Consider the following 23,950-nt stretch of genomic DNA (forward strand, 5'->3'; position numbering starts at 1 on the left):
TATTCAAGAACACGAGTCTCGATATCACAGAAATAGCAAATGCAGAAACAATCTTATTACATCAATGAAAAGTACATATGAAATATGTCTAAACCAATGTACAATTTACGTTGTCTAATATAAACAAACAGAAGCATCGACACATCCAAAATGGGTATGAACATTCATTCACCATCCCTTTATTCCTGTTGCTATAATTTTCCAACGAGTTTATGTATTAACTCAATTTGCAATTATGTCGTCTATATCTTTTGATCTAGTAACAAGAATAAGTCGGGTTTAGGTTTTTATATCAAAAATAAAATAAAATAAGTAGTAGTAACACTATGCAATTTTTTGTATTTTATTCATATTCCGTCGAAGTATTGACGTGACAACGAAAAATGTTGTAGAATAAAATAGCTAAAAATCAAATTTCATACATTAAGACCAAAGTTCGACAAGTTAATAGATTAACATCCAAAAAAGCAAAATAGAAATTGTAACAACAATTAAACCTCGAATATGGATGTTGTGAATGAAGTTTTTCCAGAATATTAATGAAAGAAAGTTGCTTACATGCATGCATATCCATTCATCAAATATAGAATCGTAAAATTAAATCCATTAACCATTTATATCAAAAATTATATGAGAAAACATTTTCAGGGTAAAGTGCTGCCTTGCCCGGCTTGGTCCGGAGGAGATTGGTCCTCAACTCTAGGAGGTGACCTTGTTGAAGAAGATGAACTCATCTGCTGCAGTCGTTTCACATATTTTCTCGCCCAAACATGCTTCCCATTTATGGAATACTTTGCCTTATTCCCTCCAACGATGGGGTCTATCACTTCGGCCGAACGTGCCACCATTCGAGCATACAGCACCTGCTCGTCTTCCCCTACTTCTTGCATTATCAGATCCTCGATGAAATCGCCAAATCTCCTTTATGTTAGTTAGGCACAGTTCCAAGATTAGTTGAGAAACGTGAAGAAAAGTAGTGAAAAAAAACACGAAGAGATAAATGATATAATAAATTTGTATATTGATTTAGAGAGTAGATGTTACTCACTTAGTGAAGAATTCTCGAACTTCAGCTTCTGTAATGGGATACCCTTTGGAGAATGTCAAGAAAATGGTCCTATCATCAGGGAGAACTTTTTCTTCGAATTCACCATTAATTTCCAGTAGCAAATTCCTGCTCAACAAATCTCCGAGTTCGTCACTCAGCATTTGGCGCTGCAACTCGGAATCATAACCCCCCGGAAAGCCTTCTCTGGCGAGCATGTGAACCGGATTTCCATATGCATCTACCACCGTTGGTGTGTTGTGGGCTGCAAGTGGCGGCGGAGGAGGAGGAGGAGGAGGATAAAACGGGGGCACGTTGAGATGAGGATGATACTGCATCATCAGAGGATTGTTTCTCCTTTCTGCAGCCATGCCAGATTCTCCACCTTCATAACCGGCGGCATTTTCTAGCAAAACCCGCCGCAGAATGTCGTTAAATGCACGCAAACAGACGGTGGTGATAATCTTACTCACACCATGCTCCACCGTGATTCGATTTTCATGAAAAAACCGCAGACTAACACGGGTACACAAAAGCTCAGGTAAGAGATTAATCTGATCATTCCAATTCACAAACAAGTACTTATCATTCTCCACACATTTTAAACACGTAACAGTCTCATCTGCAAGTTCGTTCAACAACGTCAGAGGAAGAGACAGCATCCGTCTAATCAAGATCTTGTTCCCGCCTTCTCTTTCAAGCCACATCCAGAACGCCATAACCTTCAGCGATTCGACCGGTTCGCGGCCCAAGTTTTGGATCAACCTCGTGTACAGTTCCCGGTCTATGGAGTGAAAGAGATTGAATGCTTCGTCTGTGACTGGAGGACATCTTTCCAAAGGGAAAAGAGATGGGTTTCTTTCTGTAAACGGATCCATTTCTCTTCGAATTTCTTGAACTCTCGCCCACTGTTACGGATATATACATATATATGAAGGGACGCCATTTGAAGGGGTGAAGCCATTGTCGGAATCGGCGTAGGGATTCTGCAATCTGTATTGAAAGTTCTTCCATTTTCAGGCGCCTGTTCAAATCCTGATAAGCATTACGTGTTACCGCTGCGCGATTTTATATACTACAAAATTTTGAAGTTTGATCCCACACGATTTTAATTTTTAGGGTGAATTGGAAGGAGAACTGTAACGATTTTGTCAATGCCAATCATTTATACTGATATATATATATTTAAAAAACATTTGTACTTATTATATAATAATAATAATAATAATAATAACTATTAATATATCGATACACGTATATTGTGTTTATAAAAAAATTATTATACACGTATATTGTGTTTATAAAAAAATTATTATAATTCGTTTGATTTATATTTAAATGATGATTAAAATATAATTATAAAAAATAGTAAAAAATTATATTATAATTTTGATATATAAATTAAACAAACAAACAAATAAAAATTAGTTATTTCTCAAAGTTAATATTGTAAAATAGAGTATTTAATTTTTTTTATATCCCGATCAGTCTCTAATTATATAATTTTCATATTAATATTAATAAGAAAATATTATACTTTAATTATGTATATGTGTCTCGTGATTTCGATCATCAAATTTTAGTATTAACTATGCATCTTTTAATTTATGATAATTTTTAGTATAATATTTTATAATTTTAATCATTTTTTTCTATAGGTATCGATATCATGTTATATCTTACCAAAAAATATGATTTATTTTTTTAATATGGTTTGCGGTTTTCACAAATCACGAGTTCTATAGTCAATAACAATTTAATAAAATAACTAAAATTGTGAAAAATAGTGACAAAAAATTATAATTAAAAATAATAATAATAATATATTCTGAACATTAAAATCCCAGGGGTCGGTTGACGTATCCCCTTCCCAGATATTTGAGAACTGATATGTGATGAAATCCCATCACACCATCTCCATTACTCCTTATCATCGTTCAAAAACTTGCAATTTACCATGTCTAATTCCATCATGTGGAAATTTGAATCAAAGAGAAACTACCGTTTGCTTCAAATCAAAGATGTCACCCTCTTTTCCCATGTACGTGATGATGAAGTTGTTGATATAATTTTCAAGAAAAAAAATTTGGTCTGCTTGAATCGTTTTTTTTTTCCTTTTTTTTTTTGCTTTTCAGCACCCATCAACTGGGGTGGCAGCAATCTCGGTGTTGGAGGTTTGCAGAAGCAGAGAAAAGCAAAAAGGCTAGATTTTTGACAGTGAGTTCGAGGGAGGATCCTGCCCAAATTTCCGAGAAAAAAGGGAGTGTTGCTGGTGCGGTGGCTTTAGTTATTGGGACAAGTATAGGTTCTGGGATTCTTGCTCTCCCTAAGAAAACTTCCCCAGCGGTAATTTAGACAATTTATGTGAGGAAACTGTGTTGAAGGAAATTTAAACTCATAAATAGAATAAGGTTGAAAATAAATGTAGATAATTGGTGTACTAGAATGATATTTCATCGTAGTGAACATCAAGTTAAGGGACAAAGAGTGATATTCTGTAATTCTCATTTCTATTTCCTGTTGATCTTTTTCTTCTGTATGCATGTTCCAATCAAATTTTCTTTGTTGTTTCTGGATGGTGGTGTTTCAGGGGTTACTTCCAAGTTCAATATCAATGATGATATGTTGGGCATTTTTGTTGATTGAAGCTCTTTTGTTAGTTGAGATTAATGTGGGGTTACTCAAAAAGAAGAAAATAAAAGTAGACAGCGATGAATTAGAGGTGATATCTATTAGGACCATGGCTCAAGAGACATTAGGAGAATGGGGTGGAGCGCTAGCAACAATGACTTATGTTTTCTTAGGTTATACTTCTGTGGTAGCCTACAGTGCCAAGTCAGGAGAGATTCTATATCACTTGACCAATTCTCCAGAGTCAGTCTCCGGCGTTTTTTTCACCGCCCTTGTCGCCATTCTGATCACTGTAGGAGGCAGTCGATCCATAGATCAAGTGAACCAATGCCTGACGACATCCATGATAGGTAATCGTATACGGCCCTTAATTTGACAGATAATTTAAACTGTAAAGTGTTTCTAAGAATTCGTAATTGTTGTGAGTTTTTTACCATTGATGGAACAGGTTTGCTCATAGCAATTGAAATTCTTGCCGTTCTTTTTGGAGGGTGGTCGGGATTAGACAGCAGCAGTGGCCACTGGGAAAAAGTTCCGGATACACTTCCAGTAATGATTTTTGCTTTAGTTTACCATGACCTAGCACCTGGTGAATAAATATCCCTGCATCTACACTTAATCATGTAAAGGATTGATGCTCTAGGATGAATTATAGAATATCTTGATCATGTTTTTCCATCTAATCATATATGGTTTTGCCTTCAGTCTTATGTGCTTATTTGGAAGGAGATCTTATACGTATAAGGGCTTCGATTTTACTTGGTAGTATCATGCCTTTGTTGGCATTGCTTGTTTGGAATGCCATAGTGTTAGGCCTATCAAATCAAGCTGATCAAGTTGCTGATCCAGTAGAACTGCTTAGGAGGTCGGTTCTTTTAACTTGTTGGTCAATAGAATTGCTATGCAGAGTTTTTGTAATCAATTAGCACGTCAATTCCGCTCAGAATCTAACCACGTATATCTATAACCATATAGAATATGAAAGTTCTTTTAACCTGTGCATCTTGGGTCTTCAATACGAGTACAATACGAGGAAAAACACCCAGTTCCTTAATTTTTATAGTTTGTTAAACAATGAATTATATTGAAATGCATTTCTTTCTTTTTGTTTATTTTTGGGTTCTTGACGATGATAAAAAATAATATACTACTAATTTGATCTATGCTTGTAGCATTAGATGGAGCGGAGTTTCACTTATGGTTGATGCCTTTTCGCTCCTGGCAGTCGGAACATCACTGATTGGCACTCTTCTGAGTTTCTCAGAGTTCTTCAAGGAGCAGCTTAATAATCTGAACTTGCATTCTCCATCTGTGCAAATTCCTGAGGTATTGTGCATACCTTAGACGTTAATATGTGTTTTGGTACAATCGTCGAATTTCCATAATTCTGATATTAGTGAAGTATATACTGGCAGAAATCAGGTTCATTCTTTTTTATCAGCAACTGGTGGAAAAGAAACAGAACTAATTTTACCGCAACTGTATTGATTATTGCTCCATCTTTTGTCGCATCAACGATAGTGCCAGATGCATTTTCCGCCGCCACAAATTTTGCTGTGAGTTAAGTTCCTCGCTTATCTACAAAAATTTATTTTGAGGTTTTAATTACGTATTAATCACTCCCTCGTCAAAACGTTCAAATTTCTGTGCCATTTATAAAAGGTTTTAAAAATTGCTCCATTCCCCTCAGTTCTGCCACTTTTTAAGTACGACCCTTGATCTGCAACATCACATAACTTTGTTCTTATTCAATTTTACCGTGTTGAAAATTTGAAAGTATTATTCGAAAATTAACTGCATAAAACTGGACAGGGAGGTTACTGCATGACAATGCTATATGGAGTTCTTCCTCCATTGATGGCTCTGGCAATGAACAGGAAACAAGAACAAGAACAAGAACAAGAAACAGACCAAACGATGATTTCAAATGCAGGTCCGGCACTTGTTGGTGTCGGATTATGTGCCGGCTGTCTAGTAGTTGAGCAAATCATTCAAGATTTATGGTTGCTGCCAATCAATTAGCCAGAACGGCGAGTAGGGGTAATCGTCTCCAATGTTACATTCTTCCTCCCAAATGCGTTGTGTCATTGCTCTAAACTCGTCTCCTCCCACTGGACCTAATTTCTTAGTTTTCTTTTTAGGACTTGTATCCTGGATTCTGATCATATTGAGTACTTGTAGGCGTGAAAGAATCAATATTTGTATTTGTACAGCTTCATGCATTCCTAAGGACCATGTAAATATTAAGGCTATATCTATTCTCTCTTCAATGACAAGCTTGTCCAGTTCTTGCATCCTGTGTACAGATAATTTTGAACAATTCATAAGGAAATTTAGAAAATCCTGGGCCCCCCCGTGGCGAACAAGTGCAATCATCCTTGTAGGGTTGTTTAACATAAAATAATTACATTGTGTGTCAGATTTAAGTGTTGTGTGCAAGTAGTGTCAACACCTATTCAGAACATGCAGCAAAATATTTTAATTTAACACACAAATTTTAATAAGTAGAATATGACATATTCAATTATTCAAATATTGCACAAATATAAATATTTGTGCATTGTCTCATGACAAAATATTCAATAGAAAATTGTAAATAGCTTACAAAATCTAATGCTTGTGAAACTTGTGAAAACTATCTTTCTTGACAATTCAAACAAATAAATTGCATCCAAAATAAACCAAACCGAAAACCATATATGCAACTACTGTATCTCCTAAACTGGAGCCACAAATAACTCTTCAATCAACACTGTATATGAGTTTTGTCTTCGAGTCTCTCCAAACACACGACAATACAGCAAACAGTGTGAGTCAATTACACAAACTCTTCACTAAAATAAATCGTCGTTTTTCGTGCAAAGTTTTTTTGTTCTCCGTTTTCTCTATGAAAACCACACACACGCCGCAACCTTGATCTCTTATGTATATACTCTCTTTGACCTAGAGTTCTTTTCATAAAAGAGTGAAACAAAAACTTTATTAGAACATGAACTCTTTTAACCAATTATATTATTATATATTATCGAGGGATAAATTTCAATATTAAAACAAATCTTGTTAGTCCAGAAAAACAAATCCAATATTATCAATAAAGAAAAATAATTAAAAAATAAAATATTCCTTTCAAACTTTTTAATTTTTCTATAAAAAATCTTGAATTTCATCTAATATATTAACATAACATGGTCAATAATATAATCAATAATATGCTTTAATTTAGTGTATTGTTTTTAGAGTCAATAATTCGCCATCAAAGAATATTCATTCGATGAACCGCGAAACTCCAACAAAAATATATATATTTTTTCTCCTCTACATAAATAATGGTGCGGTACACTTTGGGACCATTGGACAAGATTTTATTTATTTTTTGTGCCATTATTGCGGTGGTGTCGTCATTTTAATTTTACACATGCAGAAATCATACGAAATGTTTGACTATATTATACAAATTTTGGACCAAATGTGGTGCATCTCCAGTCAAAACGATGGATGCAGGAAATTAAAGTTGATACCAGACATATTGGGTCCTAAATTAGTTTGACTATAGAGCAAGTTTGTGAGACGTTCTCACGAATCTTTATGTATGAGACAAGTCAATTTTATTGATATTCACAATAACAAATAATACTCTTAGCATAAAAAATAATATTTTTTCCTGGATGACCGAAATAAGAGATCTATCTCACAACATACGACCCATGAGATCGTCTCACATAAGTTTTTGCCTTGACTATATTATTATTTTTCTATTTTCATTTTCTAAATGGGGATGCTAATATGCCTAAAATAAAATTTAAAAGTCCGTCTAATTAATCACCCATTTGGAACAACAATAAATTACCAACAAAATCTAACCCTCTTAATTTCATTCCTCTACACACAATATGTCTTGGTGATTCACTGCCATTTTGTGGAAATACATCTCAAATCGAACCGTCCGACGAGGTTGTAAATAAATAATCTCGAAGATATGAATTTATCTGATAAGTTTTGCACAAGAAAACAAGAAGATGGTTATACCATTTGTTGGTCCCACTTGTGGTATTTGAGATAATAAAACCCGAAAATAAAGAATAAACTGGACACCGAGATTTACGTGGAGAACCCCTAAAAATTATTAGCGTAAAAACCACGGGCAAGATGAAAAAAATTCCACTATAATATTTTGTGGTGTACAACCCACTCACTGTGTTTCCAAAGAGAACTCACACTTAATACAGGAGAACAAACACCTCAGAAATATTATAGAACTAAGCACTCAATTGCTATAGGATGAGAGAAAACTCGAAAAAGGAATGATTTGAAATGAAGAAATGAGACACCTATTTGTAGTATAATTTCGAGGTGTGAAACCGCGTATAAAACGCGTTCCGTCTGAACGCATCATTTCATTTCAAAATTCTCTGACATTCATTTAAAATGTGCACCGGCCAACTTGCATTAAATGGATGACTTGCCGAAAAAACCATCCATTTTTGTATACTTTGTTATGGCCACAATTGGGACCTCAACATGCATTTGGTGGGAGCTACGTGAACCCATGGCCATTTAAACGCTCTACTCAAATCTGCACCTATCTGTGCCATTTATTCAAAGAACGCGGAGGCTAAAAATGCCCTGGCGGGTACTGTGTCATCGACAAATACAGACAGCCTACACCAATTTGTCTATGCACTCCAAGAAACATGACCACTAATCTATAGTTTGCGCAATTTGTTTGTATCATATCATGTCTTTGAATATATCTTTGGTGATATTAACGTGGGAAACGTCGGATGTACCGAAAAAAATGATTTTAGTGTCGTTGATGCTTTATAAATTTTAATATATGTGTTAATTAAAGGGTAATTATAATTGTCCATTCACTCCTTCCACTTTGATCACTGGATAACAGACCAATCCTTTATTTAGTTGTGTAGTATCGACCGTTTGCCGCTTTACCAAAAGCTATAGTTAGTGGTAATGGTGCAACTCAGATCTTTTTAAACCGCACAGCAGCTCAAACACCACGATTCGATCGCTCTACCAAACAAAGACAATTATTGCACCCAACAAATTGCCTCTATCTTCATATTATAGTAGAGATGACAAGCAAATATATATTAAAACCAAAGAGAAAATCATGCTGCCTAAATGGGCAAATTAGCCAATATATTTCACTCGAGAGTCCCATGAATCCATGCTCACAAAAATATGACTAATGAAATTCTTCCAAACCTCCAAATGTTTTGATGAAAAATATAACTGATGAAATTCATCCGATGCAACAGAATATTTTTGCTATCGATAAAACTTCCGAGAATTTAGAAGAAGAATGCTTGAAATACTTAGTCGAAAGACCAGTTAATGAATGCGGTGGCAAAGCAGTGACATGAACCATCCAGTTCCTCTACTCTCCAAACCACACCTCGTTCATACGAGAATCTACGATTCATCGTAGACAGACTGCATCCTGGTGGTAAAGTAGCATATCCCTGTCAAGTAGCAAAGAACTGTCAGGTCAAATTGGTTAATCAATGCTTTCCATTTTTTTCCTGTAACTTAATAAGACTTCAACTATAAAACACATGGGGCGTGTGTGTGTATGTGTTAAAAAGCACTCAGAAGTCCATGATTATGATCTCATTGAAATGTAAAGAAACTCAGATGGGCTAAATTAAGTGGTTCGATTTTTTGTTGCAAGTGTACCTGCTTTGTTATAGTTGGAATCATGGAATACAAGGACATGTTAGAGCCATCGAGAATCTGATCCAATGCAAGTGTTTGCAGATTATGTAATCCAGTCTCTAGCATGTCGACTGCAGCTTGGTTGGCGTAAAGGCATATCGGGAGAGACTGCAACCAAACCAGATAAGTTAGTTTTGTTGAATAGATACATGTAACAGTCATTTAGGACTATTTTTTTTCTCTACGTGCACATATATATATGTGTGTATACATGTATAAACCAATATTTACATACCGTGAAAGAGAAACATAATATAGCATATTGGTGATTTTGAACCAGTTCCAAGAAAGAGCCAGTACGCAGGCAGTGGAAGTCGCACATCTCCACGCCTAAAAATGACCTGTCCCAAACAAATATATTTAGTCAAGTAAATTGTACTCTTATTGTCTAGTGAGACCTAAAAAATAAAAGTATAAACTCATAGAACTTGTTTCAGCAAACTGAAATCAATAAAACATGTCGACTACACTAGGATAATATCATACTAGAGCACGGAAAGCATAAAATCTATGAATAGGAGGAATTCAGAAACTTGGGAATAATATTAGAATCTCCATGAATTAGTATGTGGTTTTACTTGCCTATAACTTTGCCATATCCGTATAGCAAGACTGTTAATATCAGAGGTCGAGTCTGCTATGATGTCGAATATCATTGGTGCGTTTTCATCTGTGGCGTAGTCAAGATTTGATCCCGACGGCATCACTCCCTGACAAATGTTCTTTACGGAGGAAATTACATGTTGAATATACTCTAATGCCACTGACCTTACATCCTCCTCAAATCGGGCTTCAAAAGGAAACTGGAAGGCCAGAATCATCATAGAGCACAGGTTGTTTATGGCTGAAAATGAAGTACTAGAACTTGATGCCTCATTCGCTACACCGTAGGCAGATGGCCATTTTGCCTATCAATATGGAGACACAATTATGAAAACAACAGATGTATCCACTATATGACAATGTCTAACTGGTGTTATGATAAAAATCAAGAAAATAACATGTGTCAGAATTTAATAGATACGGCAAAAATTGTAGGATTGGAACATACGGTCCTGGAACCCATTGAGATGATCCGAAATCCAGAAGATAATAGAACAGCATCATTCGGTATTGTTTTATCAATGGGGGCAAAGATTAATTCAGAGGAAGCACCGAAACAAGTATCGTCCATTGATTCCAGTCCACTAATAACCTGCATTTACTTGCAGAGTATGATATCCATTCAAAAAATTCATTGCGTGTTCATCCTTTCCCTCAGAATATTTAAAAGAAAACCGATCTTCAATTATAAAATGTCTTTTAAAATATGTATGGTAATTAATGCCTCCAATCATAAGGGGACAAGGTGATGTCACCTGCAAATGATACAATTCCCCTGAAGAACCATGTTGTTGGAGAGGTGCAAAGCTTTCGAATCGAATAACTTCCAACACCTAAATTGGAAACAAGAATCAGACAACATGCATCCAACAAAACAAACTTAAATGCCCTGCCGTATTGCGAATTTAGGTGATTTGGAGACAATACTTCCCTTTGTTTGGTTTTATCATCACCTAGTTTTTAATCTTTGCCCCGTAAAATAATATTTTTGTCAATGTCTATGTTTCCAAAGGTATCATTACATTTAATTCAACTTTTTAAAAATCGTGAGCTCAAATCAACCAACCTCATCCTCATGATTGGTGTGGCCAAGTAGAACAGCATTATCAGATAAATTGTGCGTGGTCACTCCTGGAAATGCAAAGTAAGGAGCCTTGATGGTTGCTTTAGGCTTGTCATCAAAGTTGAAATCCATCCAAGTAGAACGATGATCTTTCAGCAGTCCCACTAGCTTTGCCGGGAAGACATTCTGCCATCAATAAACATTCACTCGTCGAAAGACACAGTTATGTGATACAGACGTGAAAAAAAAGGGTGAAACATACTTAATCAATGTCGAAAAGTAATAAGATAATAACTCACTTGAAGTAGCACAGTGGTTTTCATACAAATGACACCATCATAAGGCGTATCAAATCCCATATTAATATTAGTTCGCTTCATGGATATAATGGCATCTTTAGGGGCACCCATATTCATCAGTTGCCACCCATCCTCATTAAAACCATTGACAGCATCATTGAAGCCCCTAAACAAAATGAAAGAAAAAAACATACGAAGAACGTACTCAGGCACATAATGTCATCAATTAAAGCCTCATGGCATAAATCAGAATTAACAGCTTATGCTTCCTTCCACACAAACATGCAATGCTTATATCAGATTTAAATTTCTACACTGAAATACATTTAACTGAGTTTTACTCATACATTTGAACTCCTTTGCTGTCACACTAGTGCTTTTTTTTTTTTAGCATCACGCTAGTACTGTCAAACGGGTTAGCTGGCCAGCCTGCTATTTTGGTGGGTCTGGGAAATTGCCAACTCAGCCCACCTATTTTATGTGGCAGGACGGACCTAGCACGTTTTGACAACACTAGACACTAGTGCCTTTTGTTTATCTAAAAATAGTCAAGGTCCAAGATCAAGATCTGTTAACTTTCTTTGTTCTCAGAAATTCCAAGACATTATGCAACTGTACCAGAATCACATTTTATGGTGATTTCAAAAACCTTTACAAGGTAGTCATTTGAGCTTAAAGCTCATGTGTGTAAGACTAGAAAAAATGCAGCCATGACCCATAGATTAAGATTGTAGAATAAAAGATGAGATAAAGATTACTATTTGAGAAATGATTCAGCAGGCTCACCTGCTTAGTTTCTGGCCAAAAGATCTTACGAAGGCAGAGTCCTTAGGATTTGGATTTGCTTTGCTAGCAGTTACCTCATTTGCTAGGTGATTAATATATTGAAGTGCCTTAAGGGAAAAACATGCCTGTAATTAGTTTCTATTGAATTTGAAAGAACCACTTTCTTGAAATGGCCGTGAAATTAATTAAAGACAGTACAAACAACAAGCGAGGCAAAAAAAAGAGAAAATGTTGGATTACAATCAAAGATATAATAGGATGTTGAGTAAATGAGGGTACCATTATAAACCAATTCAACATGCTTTACAAACCAATGTGTGACTTAGTCTGTATATATATATCGACATATATAATATACTTACAGTGAAAATTATCTCCTTGGCAATGAGTTCAGATGACTTGTAAAGGGGTCGCACAACCTCAGGAACAGATGATGTCTGCAATAAGCTTATAGCACTATGAATGCTACTCATTTAACTTCACCCAAATTTAAAATCAGGGAAATTTGACAGTCTATATTGCTTTTTGGTTTTCTGATCGGTCAACATTTAGTTTTAGTTATTGTAGTCCAACTTTCACCAAAATCCGGATGGTTCAGTTCAAGCTATCCTAAGGATACTCCCTGACAGTTGATCTAATGACCTAATGTTTTGACACGTTAAAACTATCGACGCTAATATTACTTATGTGTTGAGATTTGGACATTTGGATACACGAGAGTAGCATCTCATCAATCCGTACAGACATAATGCCGGGCATGATTTCATGACACCGATTATCACCACTATGTCACCAAATATTTGCTGAGACTCAGTTGAAAATCGGACTAAAAATAAGAAGATTAAGTTATTGTACTATGACTAAATATTGATTACTTCGAGAAGCAAAAGCTAATATAGACCAATTTTTTAAATTTTCCCCTTAAACTATCGAAAGAATGTTGCATACCTCCAAATCCAAGTGGGCAACTAGATTTATCATTGATCCACCCTCACAGGGGAAAATCAAGTAGCCACTAGCCAACATCTTGCCTCTCACAAATTCTAGTGCAACAGGTGAGCTTGGGACATCAGAACCACCATTAATTGACTTCTCACATACCTTAAGATAAATACCATAATATTATATAGTTCCACAAAAAATATAATCAACAAGTATTACTATATGAAAGCAATGCAAAACAAAAGTAATTGTACTTACTACAAAGCTGCCATCGTCTAAAATCGAAGTGAATCTTAATGTCCAGAAGTCTCGAGCACAGGCCAAGGTAGTTGAAGCATAATACTGGTCACAAATAAAATGGGTTAGAGAACTTTATGGCAAACCCGAGTGGCTCAAGCACACGACGTTGAATCGCTGTAACCTTCAGTTTCGCGTTCGATTCGATGTGATGCGATGCCATGCAATGCAATGCAATGCAAGCTAAGATAGGTGCATCAGTAGAATATATATTCCAACACTATATATTTACTGACCTGTGTATAAACTAGTTCAATGGTTCCCCGGTTCTTCGCTGGATATATGGCGATAACCTCTAGTTTTCTACATTTTCGAGACCATGAGGATGTGTCCTTGAGAATTTCAATTACCTGTCACGAAAACAATAAACTTAATATTTAGCAGGATAACTATCATTTGAACTATAACTTGTACGTTTAGAGCTCATTTCACGGTTCACTAATTTACAATTTTTTCAATTGTAGTCATTCTTTCATCGGAGTGATGATAAAACATAGGACACATCAGCAAAGTCCGACGTCATGTCATCAATTTTCGTTGAAACGTCATCATTTTTTACTTCACATCAGCAAGAAAGAATTAAGATTGAAACAAAAGTACGAATTAGTTGACTAATACTTAAGTGACCAACAACATGACAAAAATGAACAATATATAGATGATTTTGGTCATCTATATTATCAAATTTAAGTTTTGGTCCGTTATCTTTGTTATTTTTGCAAATTTATTCATTTTTCAGAGATGACGCTGATGTGGCACCTATGAGACGTCTATATGGCTTCCAACATAGTGTTAATGTGTGCATTGTCCGATCAATGCTTCGATGAAAAATGACTAAATTTTAGTGTATAAAGTTCGAAGTATTGCGTGCCTTAAGAGGTTCGAAAGGAACTACAGTGCATGCCCGTGCCGCAACTCCAGCGCAGCCATATGCGACGTAAACTTCACCTGTCGAGATCGGACCATGGACCTGAAAAAAGGGGGAAAAAAAGAAAAAAAAAGTGATGATTGGATTGATAAAAAAACATGCATGCGGCCGGACAAGAATTTGTTATCTAAGAATTAATCCTAAGTTAGTCTCACATCTAGAGAAAAAAAATAGCAAGCAAAAAATGGCTAGTCCACAGCATTGCTTCGGCATATATCGAAATTTTCAAGAACCAATGGTTTAGGCCGGAGTAGCACATGTGCACGTAAAAGAACACAACACAATGTATAGTTACGACCTCTTGCATGGGAAAAGGAACCCAGTTGATAGCAGAACCAGTAGCTTTAGGGAGGAATTCGTTCCGAGCTTCATCCGCCTGAATGAGAAGTCTGTATATACATGAAAAAGAAGTAGAAATTAGCACCCTTTCCTAGTACATATGTTGATGCTTATTTTTGTGAGAAAATTGCAATTTTAGTTTTTTAAATTAGACATATTTTTTATTTTAGTTCCATAACTGTCAATTTTTTGTTTTTATCCATTAACTTGAATTTCTTTTTTGTTTCGGTCATTTTTTCATGCAAAACCACTAAATCTATCAAATAATAAAACTACGTAATATTATACATGACTCACTGCAAGAATAAAATCTATATTATGCATATAAAATCTATCTAAGCAAAAGTAAGGGAAACAACAAACTTTTTTCCTCCAATTTTGAAATATTGGGTGTTGTTTTGCTTTATTTTACTTTTTTGTTTTTTTTTTTTGTTTCTCGCTACATGAACTACATAGAAGAACATCAATGTTAGATAAATAATATTCGAAAGAGTTAGCGGCTTTTGTCCACAAAATGACTACAAAAAATTCAAGTTAGTAGATGAAAACCAAACATTGACAATTTACATTATTAAAACACAAAACAGATCAAATTATAACACTAAAATCGCAATTTTCCATTATTTTTATGAAACAAAAGTTGTTTCATGGTATTTTCTTGTGTATATGCTGCATATATACCCTTTGTCATCATCAGCATTATTCATGGATAGGTGAGGAGAGGGAACCTCAGGCTCGGAGGCCTGGTTAGTCGCAGTTGAGGTAGTAGTAATCTGCAAACACAATTATTTATTACCTAAAACTAGTTTTGTAAGTAAAAATCATATTGTTTTTAGGTATATTTAAAGCATAAATAGTCAAAATAACTCGCACTAATACAATTCTTGATAAACCACCTATGTTAAATCCAAAATCAGTATAAAAAATTTCGAAAAACAAGAAAAGGGTTCCAGCTGTGGGTTAGTCTAATAAAAAAGTTAACAAGAAATTAATTATTAGAAAATTTCTGAAAACAGTATAATAAAATAAACCGAGAAAAGAATTTTCTTGGTCTATTAACTTGTCAAATTTTGGAAACTTGTTCATTAAAGTTTCAAAGTTTTGTTTTGGTACTCTAACTTTAATTTTCAGCTATTTTGGTATACTTGTTGGCGTGACATATGACAATGTTAAGATTAAAACTTGAACATAACTCAACCCCAAAAACTATTTTAAGGGGGCATGATTGTCCAAGTCCATAGATGCAACTCCCAGAAACTCTATCCAATTAACCGATATGAGACATGGACTTGGACAATCCTCTCTAATGAACTAACTTTTGAGATTGAGTTAGTTCTAATATTCAATCTTAACGTGGTATCAGAGTCCAGACCCACCGTTATATATTGGATTGCCCATAGTTGAGCCACCCGTTAATGTCTTCACGCTCCAATTGTTCATTCATGAGCGTGAGGGGTAAGTGTTAAGATGTCCTGCATCTGTTGGATGCTGTTTCTGGGAGTTGTATCTATGGACTTGGACAATCCTCTCATATTGAGCTAGCTTTTGGGGTCGAGTCAAGTCCAAGTCTCAGTCTTAATAGACAAGTCAGCAATTTCAATATCGCATCAGTATTTTCTGGTGTCATGTCAGCATTTGTCAGTGTCACATAAAAAACTTAACCAAAATAACCGAAAATTAAAAGTTAGTTGATCAAAACCTGAAACTAGACAAATTAATAGATAAAGAAACTATTTTTCCAAAATATATTTCATTAATGATGATCAATGTAATTGATGGATGTATATATATAATATATGATGATAATTGATCTCCAGAGCACCCACCATGATCAGTATCGTTGAAGTGACGTCCACATATTGAATGCGATAAAAATGTATATCCAATAGATGGATTCCACCTCAGCGATATTTATTTATGTAAGTGAACACAGTGGGTGCCAATGAGACCAAACCTCATAACATATATCTCTATCTATATATATATATATATATATATAGCATACAGCGAGGAGTTGGCTCCGGAAACGGTCATTCTCACGTACGAGTTCCGCTACCCTTTTGAGCAAGGCATTCTTCTCTTCCCTTAGCAAACTGTTGGCCACTTTTAGCTTCTTGTTCTCTGCCAAAATATCCTCATGTTCCTTCTTTTGCTTGCAACGGCTTCTAGGAATAGGGAACCAATAAATACTCTTAGTAAATAATGCCAAATAAAACGAAGAAAAAAATTGATCCTTTTTTTCTACGAGAATGCTCACGTGAAACTGTATACATAAGCACCGTACCACATAGAAAATGAACTAAAGTTATGAAATAAACCGTGATAACAGACTAAAAATGAAATTTAACGGCTTAAATGACATAAATATGAAAATGAATAACAAAAGAAATATTAACACGATTCAAAATTAAATTTAGGGAAGATGTGTAAGATATTATAAACTTTCTATGTTTTGCAAATAGATTAATTAACTCACACCGTGTGATAATCCAATCATATAAAAATTTAACACCTAATTAACTAAATATGCAACTTAAAAGCATGTATAGCGAATTAAATAACTCTTTTTAGCATTAATTTAAAAATAAACATATAAATTAATATCGAACATATTATTTATTTCATTATTAGTACAAACAACTGCTTGAGTACAAAAATATAAATATATATTTGTTCCAATTGTGAATGAATATAAAAAGATCACTTATAATTAATAATCCACATGTTGTACATTCAAAATTTTTGTTGATCTTTTTTATATATATAAAATTTTGAATATCATGAATTTTTGTTGTCCTCCTTTATTTATGAATATATTTTTTTATTTTTTCCGTATTTTTTCTATGCATTTATTATTAATCCAAATTATATATATGAAATATAGATTTATATATTTAGTTAAGTTTTAATTAAATAAAAACAAATCTCGTTAACCCAGATCCAACCCGATTCGGATGGTTTTTGAATCGAGTAGATCGAATTATATATTTTTTATGTCAAGCCGGCTCGATCCATAGTATTTTTAGGCGAACAAATTAAATAGCTCAAAGCTGATCCAACTTTGATATATTAACCAACTTTTTGCTGAAACAATCTGCAAACATTTAGCAAACATAACATCACATTAAAAGCAACAAAATATTAATCAGTGATAGTAATAAGAACCAAAAGAAAAAAAGGAAAAAAATCATTCTAATAAAGTAATTAGAAAATGGAAGAAAAGATTTCCACCTGCGGTTCTGGAACCAGATCTTGAGCTGCTTGTTGTCAATGCCGTTCAAGGTAGGGTGTTGACGGATTAAATTTTCGCGTTGAGAACGATTCGGGTTTGGAGACTGGGCGTAAACTTTTTCAAGAACCCTAATCTGTTCATCGGTGTATCGGATATGCTTTTCACCCTCTTCACGTCCTCTCTTTCTAGCGGCGGCGTTATCGGTTTTAGCCATCTGATCAGCAAGGAAAATGCTAGATATTTTAGGGTTTAGGTCTAAAAAACAATCTAAATGTTGCCATTTATAGGACAGAGGCCTTAACCTTAGTTTGATAATCTTATTAAAATTTGAAAATTATACTTATAATTTGCTTTACTGGATCCATCTCAATTTCAAGCATATTACAACAATCTCACTTAGTTTTGTCTTCTTTCCTAATTTTCATTCTTCATCAACAAATAAATCACTACATCGGGTCGCCGAGGTGCCCCCTGCGGAAACCTTTACAAGGCATATTTATACTCTATGCCGGTGAGGTCAGATAATTTCCATGAATCTTTTTATATGATATGAACTTCGTGTATATCCCTAGGGTTCGCATGCATGCATGCATCATCCTTGATTCTATAGAAAACTAGAACACCCCCAAAATTTCTTGGATCCGAGTAGTTAGCTAGAGACCTACCCTCAGAAGTGGACTCGAAAACCTTCCGTCGAGCTACCACAAGCACTACAAGAAAATACTGAATACACAACAATTAAAACACAACGTTTTTTTTTTATTTTGAAAAACCGTTGTCTTTTACTTTTAACAACGGTTTTAGTGAAAACCGTTGTTAAAAAGCATTTTTTTAAACAAAGACAACAGTTTTTTTGTCTTTTACCAAAAAAAAACACTAAAAGACAACGGGGCAACGGTTTTAGAAATCAATTGTCTTTTAGCGTGTTTTTTGGACAAAAAAACAACGATTTTGTTAAAATTGTTGCTATATTTAGCGACAGGTTTTGCTTAACCGTCGCTATATTTGGCGACGATTATAATAAAACCGTCGCAATTTTTAAAATAACGACGGTTTTAACAAAAACTGTCGCTAATAGCGACGGTTTATTAAAATCGTCGCAATATTTTAAATAGCGACGGTTTACACAAAAATCTTCGCTATTTAAACAAGCGACGGTTTAATAAAACGGTCGCTAATCGAGACGGTTTTTGATAAAATCGTCGCAAACTGTCTATAAATATCCGCATTTTCGGTTCATTTTCCTCCACAACGCTTCACATCTACAAAAATTATTTCTCTCTTAGACGATTTTAGTTTCGATTTAGAGTAAGTTTTTTCGGGTCAATTCTTGATAATATTTTAAGTGTTAGTTAAGATCATAAATAATATTAGCTTAGTCAGATTGTAAGTTTTTTGGGTAGATTTATTAAATTATAAAAGTAATATTTTTTTATTTTACTTTAAAAATTAGCGACGTATTATGTATAAACTCATGTCGCTAATTATGTATAAAATGTCGTTAATTGACGGTTTAGTAAAAAAAAACTATCGCTAATTAGCGACTGCTTATGAGTCTAAAATCGTCGTTAATTTTAGCGATTTTATAGCATAAATGGTCACTAATTAGCGACCGTTTAATAACTACGATAACAGTTTTTAACTGTTGTCGTTGAACACATTTTAAATAACAACATCAATTACAACAGTTTTTACCACCTACGGTTTTGCGTTTTTCTTGTAGTGAAGAACGCAAAATGTCATGTTAGGTGATCAGAGTCTACGATATATAATTACCACCACTCAGCGATCGGGATGAGGTTTGCCTTCCGATGGAGGAGCCACACTACAAGAAAAATGATTTTCCGCAGCACGTCATCAACAGCGTGCATTAAAAGCACGCTGCGAATACTACTTTTCACGGCGTGCACCCATATGTGCGTTGTTAATAGTGTTGCACTTGATAATATTAACGGCGTGCATTAAAAACACGCTGCGGATATTACTATGGACGGCGTGCATTAAAAGCACGCTGCAGATAGTAACTTGATACTATTAACGGCGTGCATTATAAGCACGCTGCGGATATTACTATGGACGGCGTGCATTATCCGCAGCGCACAATAAATGCACGCCGTTAATAATACTATTAACGGCGTGCATGTTTATGTGTGCAGTTAAAAGTAAATCATTTTTTTTAAATTGTGTTCAGACATTAGCGGCGTACATTAATCGCACGCCGTCAATAATATTATTAACGGCATGCATATTATTAGCACGCTGCGGAAAATGAGTTCGAATTTTTACATTAGCGATGATTTTAGTAAAACCGTTGCTAATATAGCGACGGTTTACATGAAACTGTCGCCGCTTTAAAATCGACGACGATTTAATGTAACCGTCACTAATAGGCGTGCATCGGCGACTATTTAATAAAAAACCGTCGCAAAAAATCGCAAATTCTCTATTTAAATTCGATTTCCGTTTCATTTTACTTCACAACACTTAAAATTTTTCTCTCGTATGATTTTAGTTTTGATTTAGATACGTGTTTTTGTTTCAATTTATGGTTAATTTTTTAATTGTTAATTAAGAGAATGAGTATTATTATTATAGTTGTATTATTAGTTTTTATAAAAATTTATTAAATTATAAAAGTAAATTTTTTTTTATTTTTACGCAAAATTTAGCGACGGTTTTAGAAATGTCGCGAAATTATAAAACTGTCGCTAAATTTAAAGACCGTCGCTAAATTAGCGACGGTTTTGAGGTTTTTTAACGTCGCGGATTTGCGACGGTTTAGTCAAAAACCGTCGCTACAATTTTATTTTTTTCTATGCACGCCGTTAATAATAGTATTAACAGCGTGTATATTTACGCCGCGGATAATCTTGAGCTTTTAACTGCTTGCAACTTTGCAGCATGCAATGCGCGCTGCGGAAAGCCCATATGTGCGCTGCACAAAGCCATTTTTGTTGTAGTGCCAGGAATTTGAAACTCCAGAATCCTTTAATTTTTTAAAATTAAACCACCGGGCTAATATCAAATTAATACATAATTATCCAAAATTCACATATATAATTTTTTAAAAAAATTTGGGTCACCCGAGCTTTGGGTGTAACCACGCCCTCGTGCTATCTGAGCAGCGGATCATGTTTTTCAATTCTTATTTCTAGGTATATATATATTGACAGTTTCGCCTTTCAAGTCGATAGAGGGCTAAGTTGACTGAATTTAAAGAGTGAGGGGGACATTTAGGGCAAAGTAAGCCATCGAGACCTAGAGAATAGACGTGTACTAATAAATGGATTAAACACTCAATATAAAGTCGTTTCAAATTCTTCTCTCGAATACTTTTTAATATTATTTAATGCTCGAAAACATTTATTTATCTTGAATTTCTATAAAATTATGCTTTACACACACGGCGTATAGGTCATGTGCTTGTTCCGAATTCAAACTGAATGCATAATTAACAGTATTGTGATTTGTGCAAAGGGATATCTTTAGTAAAGATCTTTGAAAGTCATGAGCTTGGGATTGTGACAATGACGAGATATTAATAAGTGTTCAAAATCGCAAATATTAGTGCTAGCTTGTAATAAACTTTATAGTAGATTTAAAAAATTAATAATAATATAAATAAATAAATAATTAAAAAAAAACTCGACAGTAACCTTCATTTATTCTCATTATTATGTCATAAAATGAGGGTATCAACATATATTTATCATTCATTTGAATCCCTTCATCTTCTCAAGACAGTCTGACGAAGATCAGTGATCAAAATGACCAGCAAAAAAGACAGTCTTGGGAGAAAAAATATTTCGCAATATTCTCTGTAACACTCCTAATTAATTAGTTGTAACTTCTTTTATTTCCACGTATTTGTTGATTGTTTCTTAATGATTAACATGAATTATTGGGTCATATATAATCTTTCCTCTTTTGGTTTTCTCCATCAAGATTCAATTACAGTATTAAGTTCAATTTCAGAATAATTCCACTGGACAGCGATTAATTAGTGATAATCATGCTATGGTAAGATGAATTCACAGTTAATACTCTAAATTTTAAGAGAATAAATTAATATGTGCTATAAATGATTTCACAATCTTTAAAATAGTTTTTCTAGGACTCCAACATATACGTAAATCATAAATAAAAAAAAAATATTTTTATTTCCTTAACAAAAAGATCAAAATCAGATAGACAATGTCCTAACACAAAAATAAAAAATTTAAAAAAAAAAAAAAAAAAAACCAACCCCCAAATGCTTTTTACAAATCAATTCTTCCAACCATGATGATCCTCATGACCAAGAACTTGTAAACAATACTGCTCGCAAGCAGGCTCGCAAGCATCAACGTTCGCATCTACGAGCTGCATGCACGTCGGCATGCAATTCTTCGCACACTCCGACATCGCGAGACCCTTATAGGGACCTAAAATGAATGTCAATGCGCATATGAAAACCAGAAAACCTGCAATTTTCTTGGAAGCCATTGTGTTCTTTTTTTTTTAACCTTTCCCTGAGAAGATTTTTTTTTGAAAGGATTCAAATTTGCTGTTGATTAGCAATGGTTGGGAGAATGATAGGGAAGGAAGTGATTTTGGTGACCATTATTGTTCGAAGAATTGTTGTTGGTCTTGCTTAAATCATGCGTGGGTCAGAAAATTTTGGTTTGAATAAAATAATTTGGATTTAATATATTATAATTTGAATATGTAAATTTATTGAATCGGTTTGTCGCTCTGAAATTCGTTATTTCTGTAATTAAAATCATATCACTTGGTTTAAAATGGATATAAATTGAAAGCAGTCCTTTAAAGTATTATTTTAAAAAAATAGAATCAATTTTGTGTTCAGTAGAGTATTAATTAACTTTTAAAAGGGAAAGTGAAAATGCAAATGCGACCTTACGGGGGTATATATATTTCATATAGGGGAAATGAGAATTATTGGATTTTCAATTATAACTTTCAAAATTTGTCGTTTAACATCAAGGTCTAAAGTTTTGGGACGACAAAATTCCAGGTTATATTGGGATGGATGAATTTGAAGTTAAAGATTTCAAATCTGTTTTGCAAAATCTACTTTCAAACGATTTTAAAATCTCAACTAGTTATTTTTTAATCATCGGATTAGATTTTAAATTTACCCCAACTTGAAATCATTTCAAATCTCCTTTTAAATACAGCCTCAAATGCAAATGCAAATGCAAATTTGAAATTATTAGTTTAGAAATTTGTCCAAATCAAGATGGAGAAAAAATATTTTTCTATAAATACTATAATGTATTGCGTATTAGTATATATAGATTCACTGTAATAATAAATACACCTAATAAATATGCGTTTCGTTTGAAGTTCAGTTTTCAAAACCTTTCTCCAAATCGAATTCATTTCTTCCAATCAAATCTTCTAATTCAAATGCGACCTTGGACGGGAAAGATATATAAATTGACTCAACTTGTAGCAACAATCATAATTTAATATTAGCAGTCAGCTGCAGACGTTGCATGCTTATATAATCTTTTTTTAAACGAAAAAAATAATGATCAAATTAAAAAATGTTGCATTTTCGTTAACAGATAGTCACCAAAACAGAATAGATACATCAATTTTATTATTTTACAAAAATGAGTCACATTTTCGTAAATAAAAAACACTAAAGGACACAAAGTGAGTGTTATTTTGCTAAATAAGAAGGGTAAAATTTGTGTGAGATGATCTCACGGATCGTATTTTGTGATATATATATATCTTATTTGGGTCATCCATGAAAAAGTATTACTTTTTATTGTGAATATCGGTAGGGTTGACCCGTCTCATAGATAAAGATTCGTGAGACCGTCTGATAAGAGATCTACTCAAATAAGAAAACATCTAATGGTTAAAAAAGAGGAGACTATATAAAATGATTAATTTACCAAATAATTTTGGTTTTATTGAGAATTAATTTATGATATAATCATAATTTCATTTCAAGCTTCACTAATTATTTAGAAATAAGTAATTAAAGAACATCTACTATAATAAGGCGGTAAGATTAAGAAATATAACATAATTA

General features: G+C 34.0%; 3 protein-coding genes across 5 annotated transcripts; 1 reads left to right on the forward strand and 2 right to left on the reverse strand.

The window, feature by feature from the left end:
- Positions 1-644: 644 nt before the first annotated feature.
- On the reverse strand, positions 645-1,923 carry LOC142532440 (uncharacterized). Its single transcript, XM_075638739.1, has 2 exons — positions 1,049-1,923; positions 645-921 (listed from the first exon to the last, which is right to left on the reverse strand). The coding sequence occupies exons 1-2, from the start codon at positions 1,921-1,923 to the stop codon at positions 645-647; spliced, it is 1,152 nt and encodes a 383-aa protein (XP_075494854.1).
- Positions 1,924-2,899: 976 nt separating this feature from the next.
- LOC142533230 (uncharacterized) lies at positions 2,900-6,009 on the forward strand. 3 transcript variants are annotated; one of them, XM_075639920.1, is made up of 8 exons: positions 2,900-3,086; positions 3,181-3,391; positions 3,636-4,026; positions 4,125-4,265; positions 4,382-4,541; positions 4,855-5,002; positions 5,092-5,232; positions 5,489-6,009. In XM_075639920.1, the coding sequence occupies exons 1-8, from the start codon at positions 2,941-2,943 to the stop codon at positions 5,696-5,698; spliced, it is 1,548 nt and encodes a 515-aa protein (XP_075496035.1). In that variant the 5' UTR covers positions 2,900-2,940; the 3' UTR covers positions 5,699-6,009. The 3 variants fall into 3 exon arrangements, with proteins under 3 accessions (XP_075496035.1, XP_075496034.1, XP_075496036.1); XM_075639919.1 differs by having other exon boundaries at positions 4,849-5,002; positions 5,489-6,007; XM_075639921.1 differs by lacking the exon at positions 4,382-4,541 and having other exon boundaries at positions 4,902-5,002; positions 5,489-6,007.
- Positions 6,010-8,906: 2,897 nt separating this feature from the next.
- On the reverse strand, positions 8,907-18,112 carry LOC142532441 (homeobox-leucine zipper protein HOX9-like). Its single transcript, XM_075638740.1, has 18 exons — positions 17,898-18,112; positions 16,672-16,831; positions 15,348-15,439; positions 14,626-14,716; positions 14,271-14,369; positions 13,636-13,749; positions 13,361-13,444; positions 13,109-13,261; positions 12,523-12,597; positions 12,161-12,267; positions 11,375-11,540; positions 11,079-11,261; positions 10,768-10,845; positions 10,461-10,604; positions 9,992-10,317; positions 9,645-9,750; positions 9,371-9,517; positions 8,907-9,156 (listed from the first exon to the last, which is right to left on the reverse strand). Exons 1-18 carry the CDS (start codon positions 18,110-18,112, stop codon positions 9,010-9,012), a joined length of 2,487 nt encoding a protein of 828 aa, XP_075494855.1. The 3' UTR covers positions 8,907-9,009.
- Between the last annotated feature and the right edge of the window lie 5,838 nt (positions 18,113-23,950).

This window comes from Primulina tabacum, chromosome 18 (assembly GCF_025594145.1).
Source record: "Primulina tabacum isolate GXHZ01 chromosome 18, ASM2559414v2, whole genome shotgun sequence".
NCBI classification, from domain to species: Eukaryota; Viridiplantae; Streptophyta; class Magnoliopsida; order Lamiales; family Gesneriaceae; genus Primulina; species Primulina tabacum.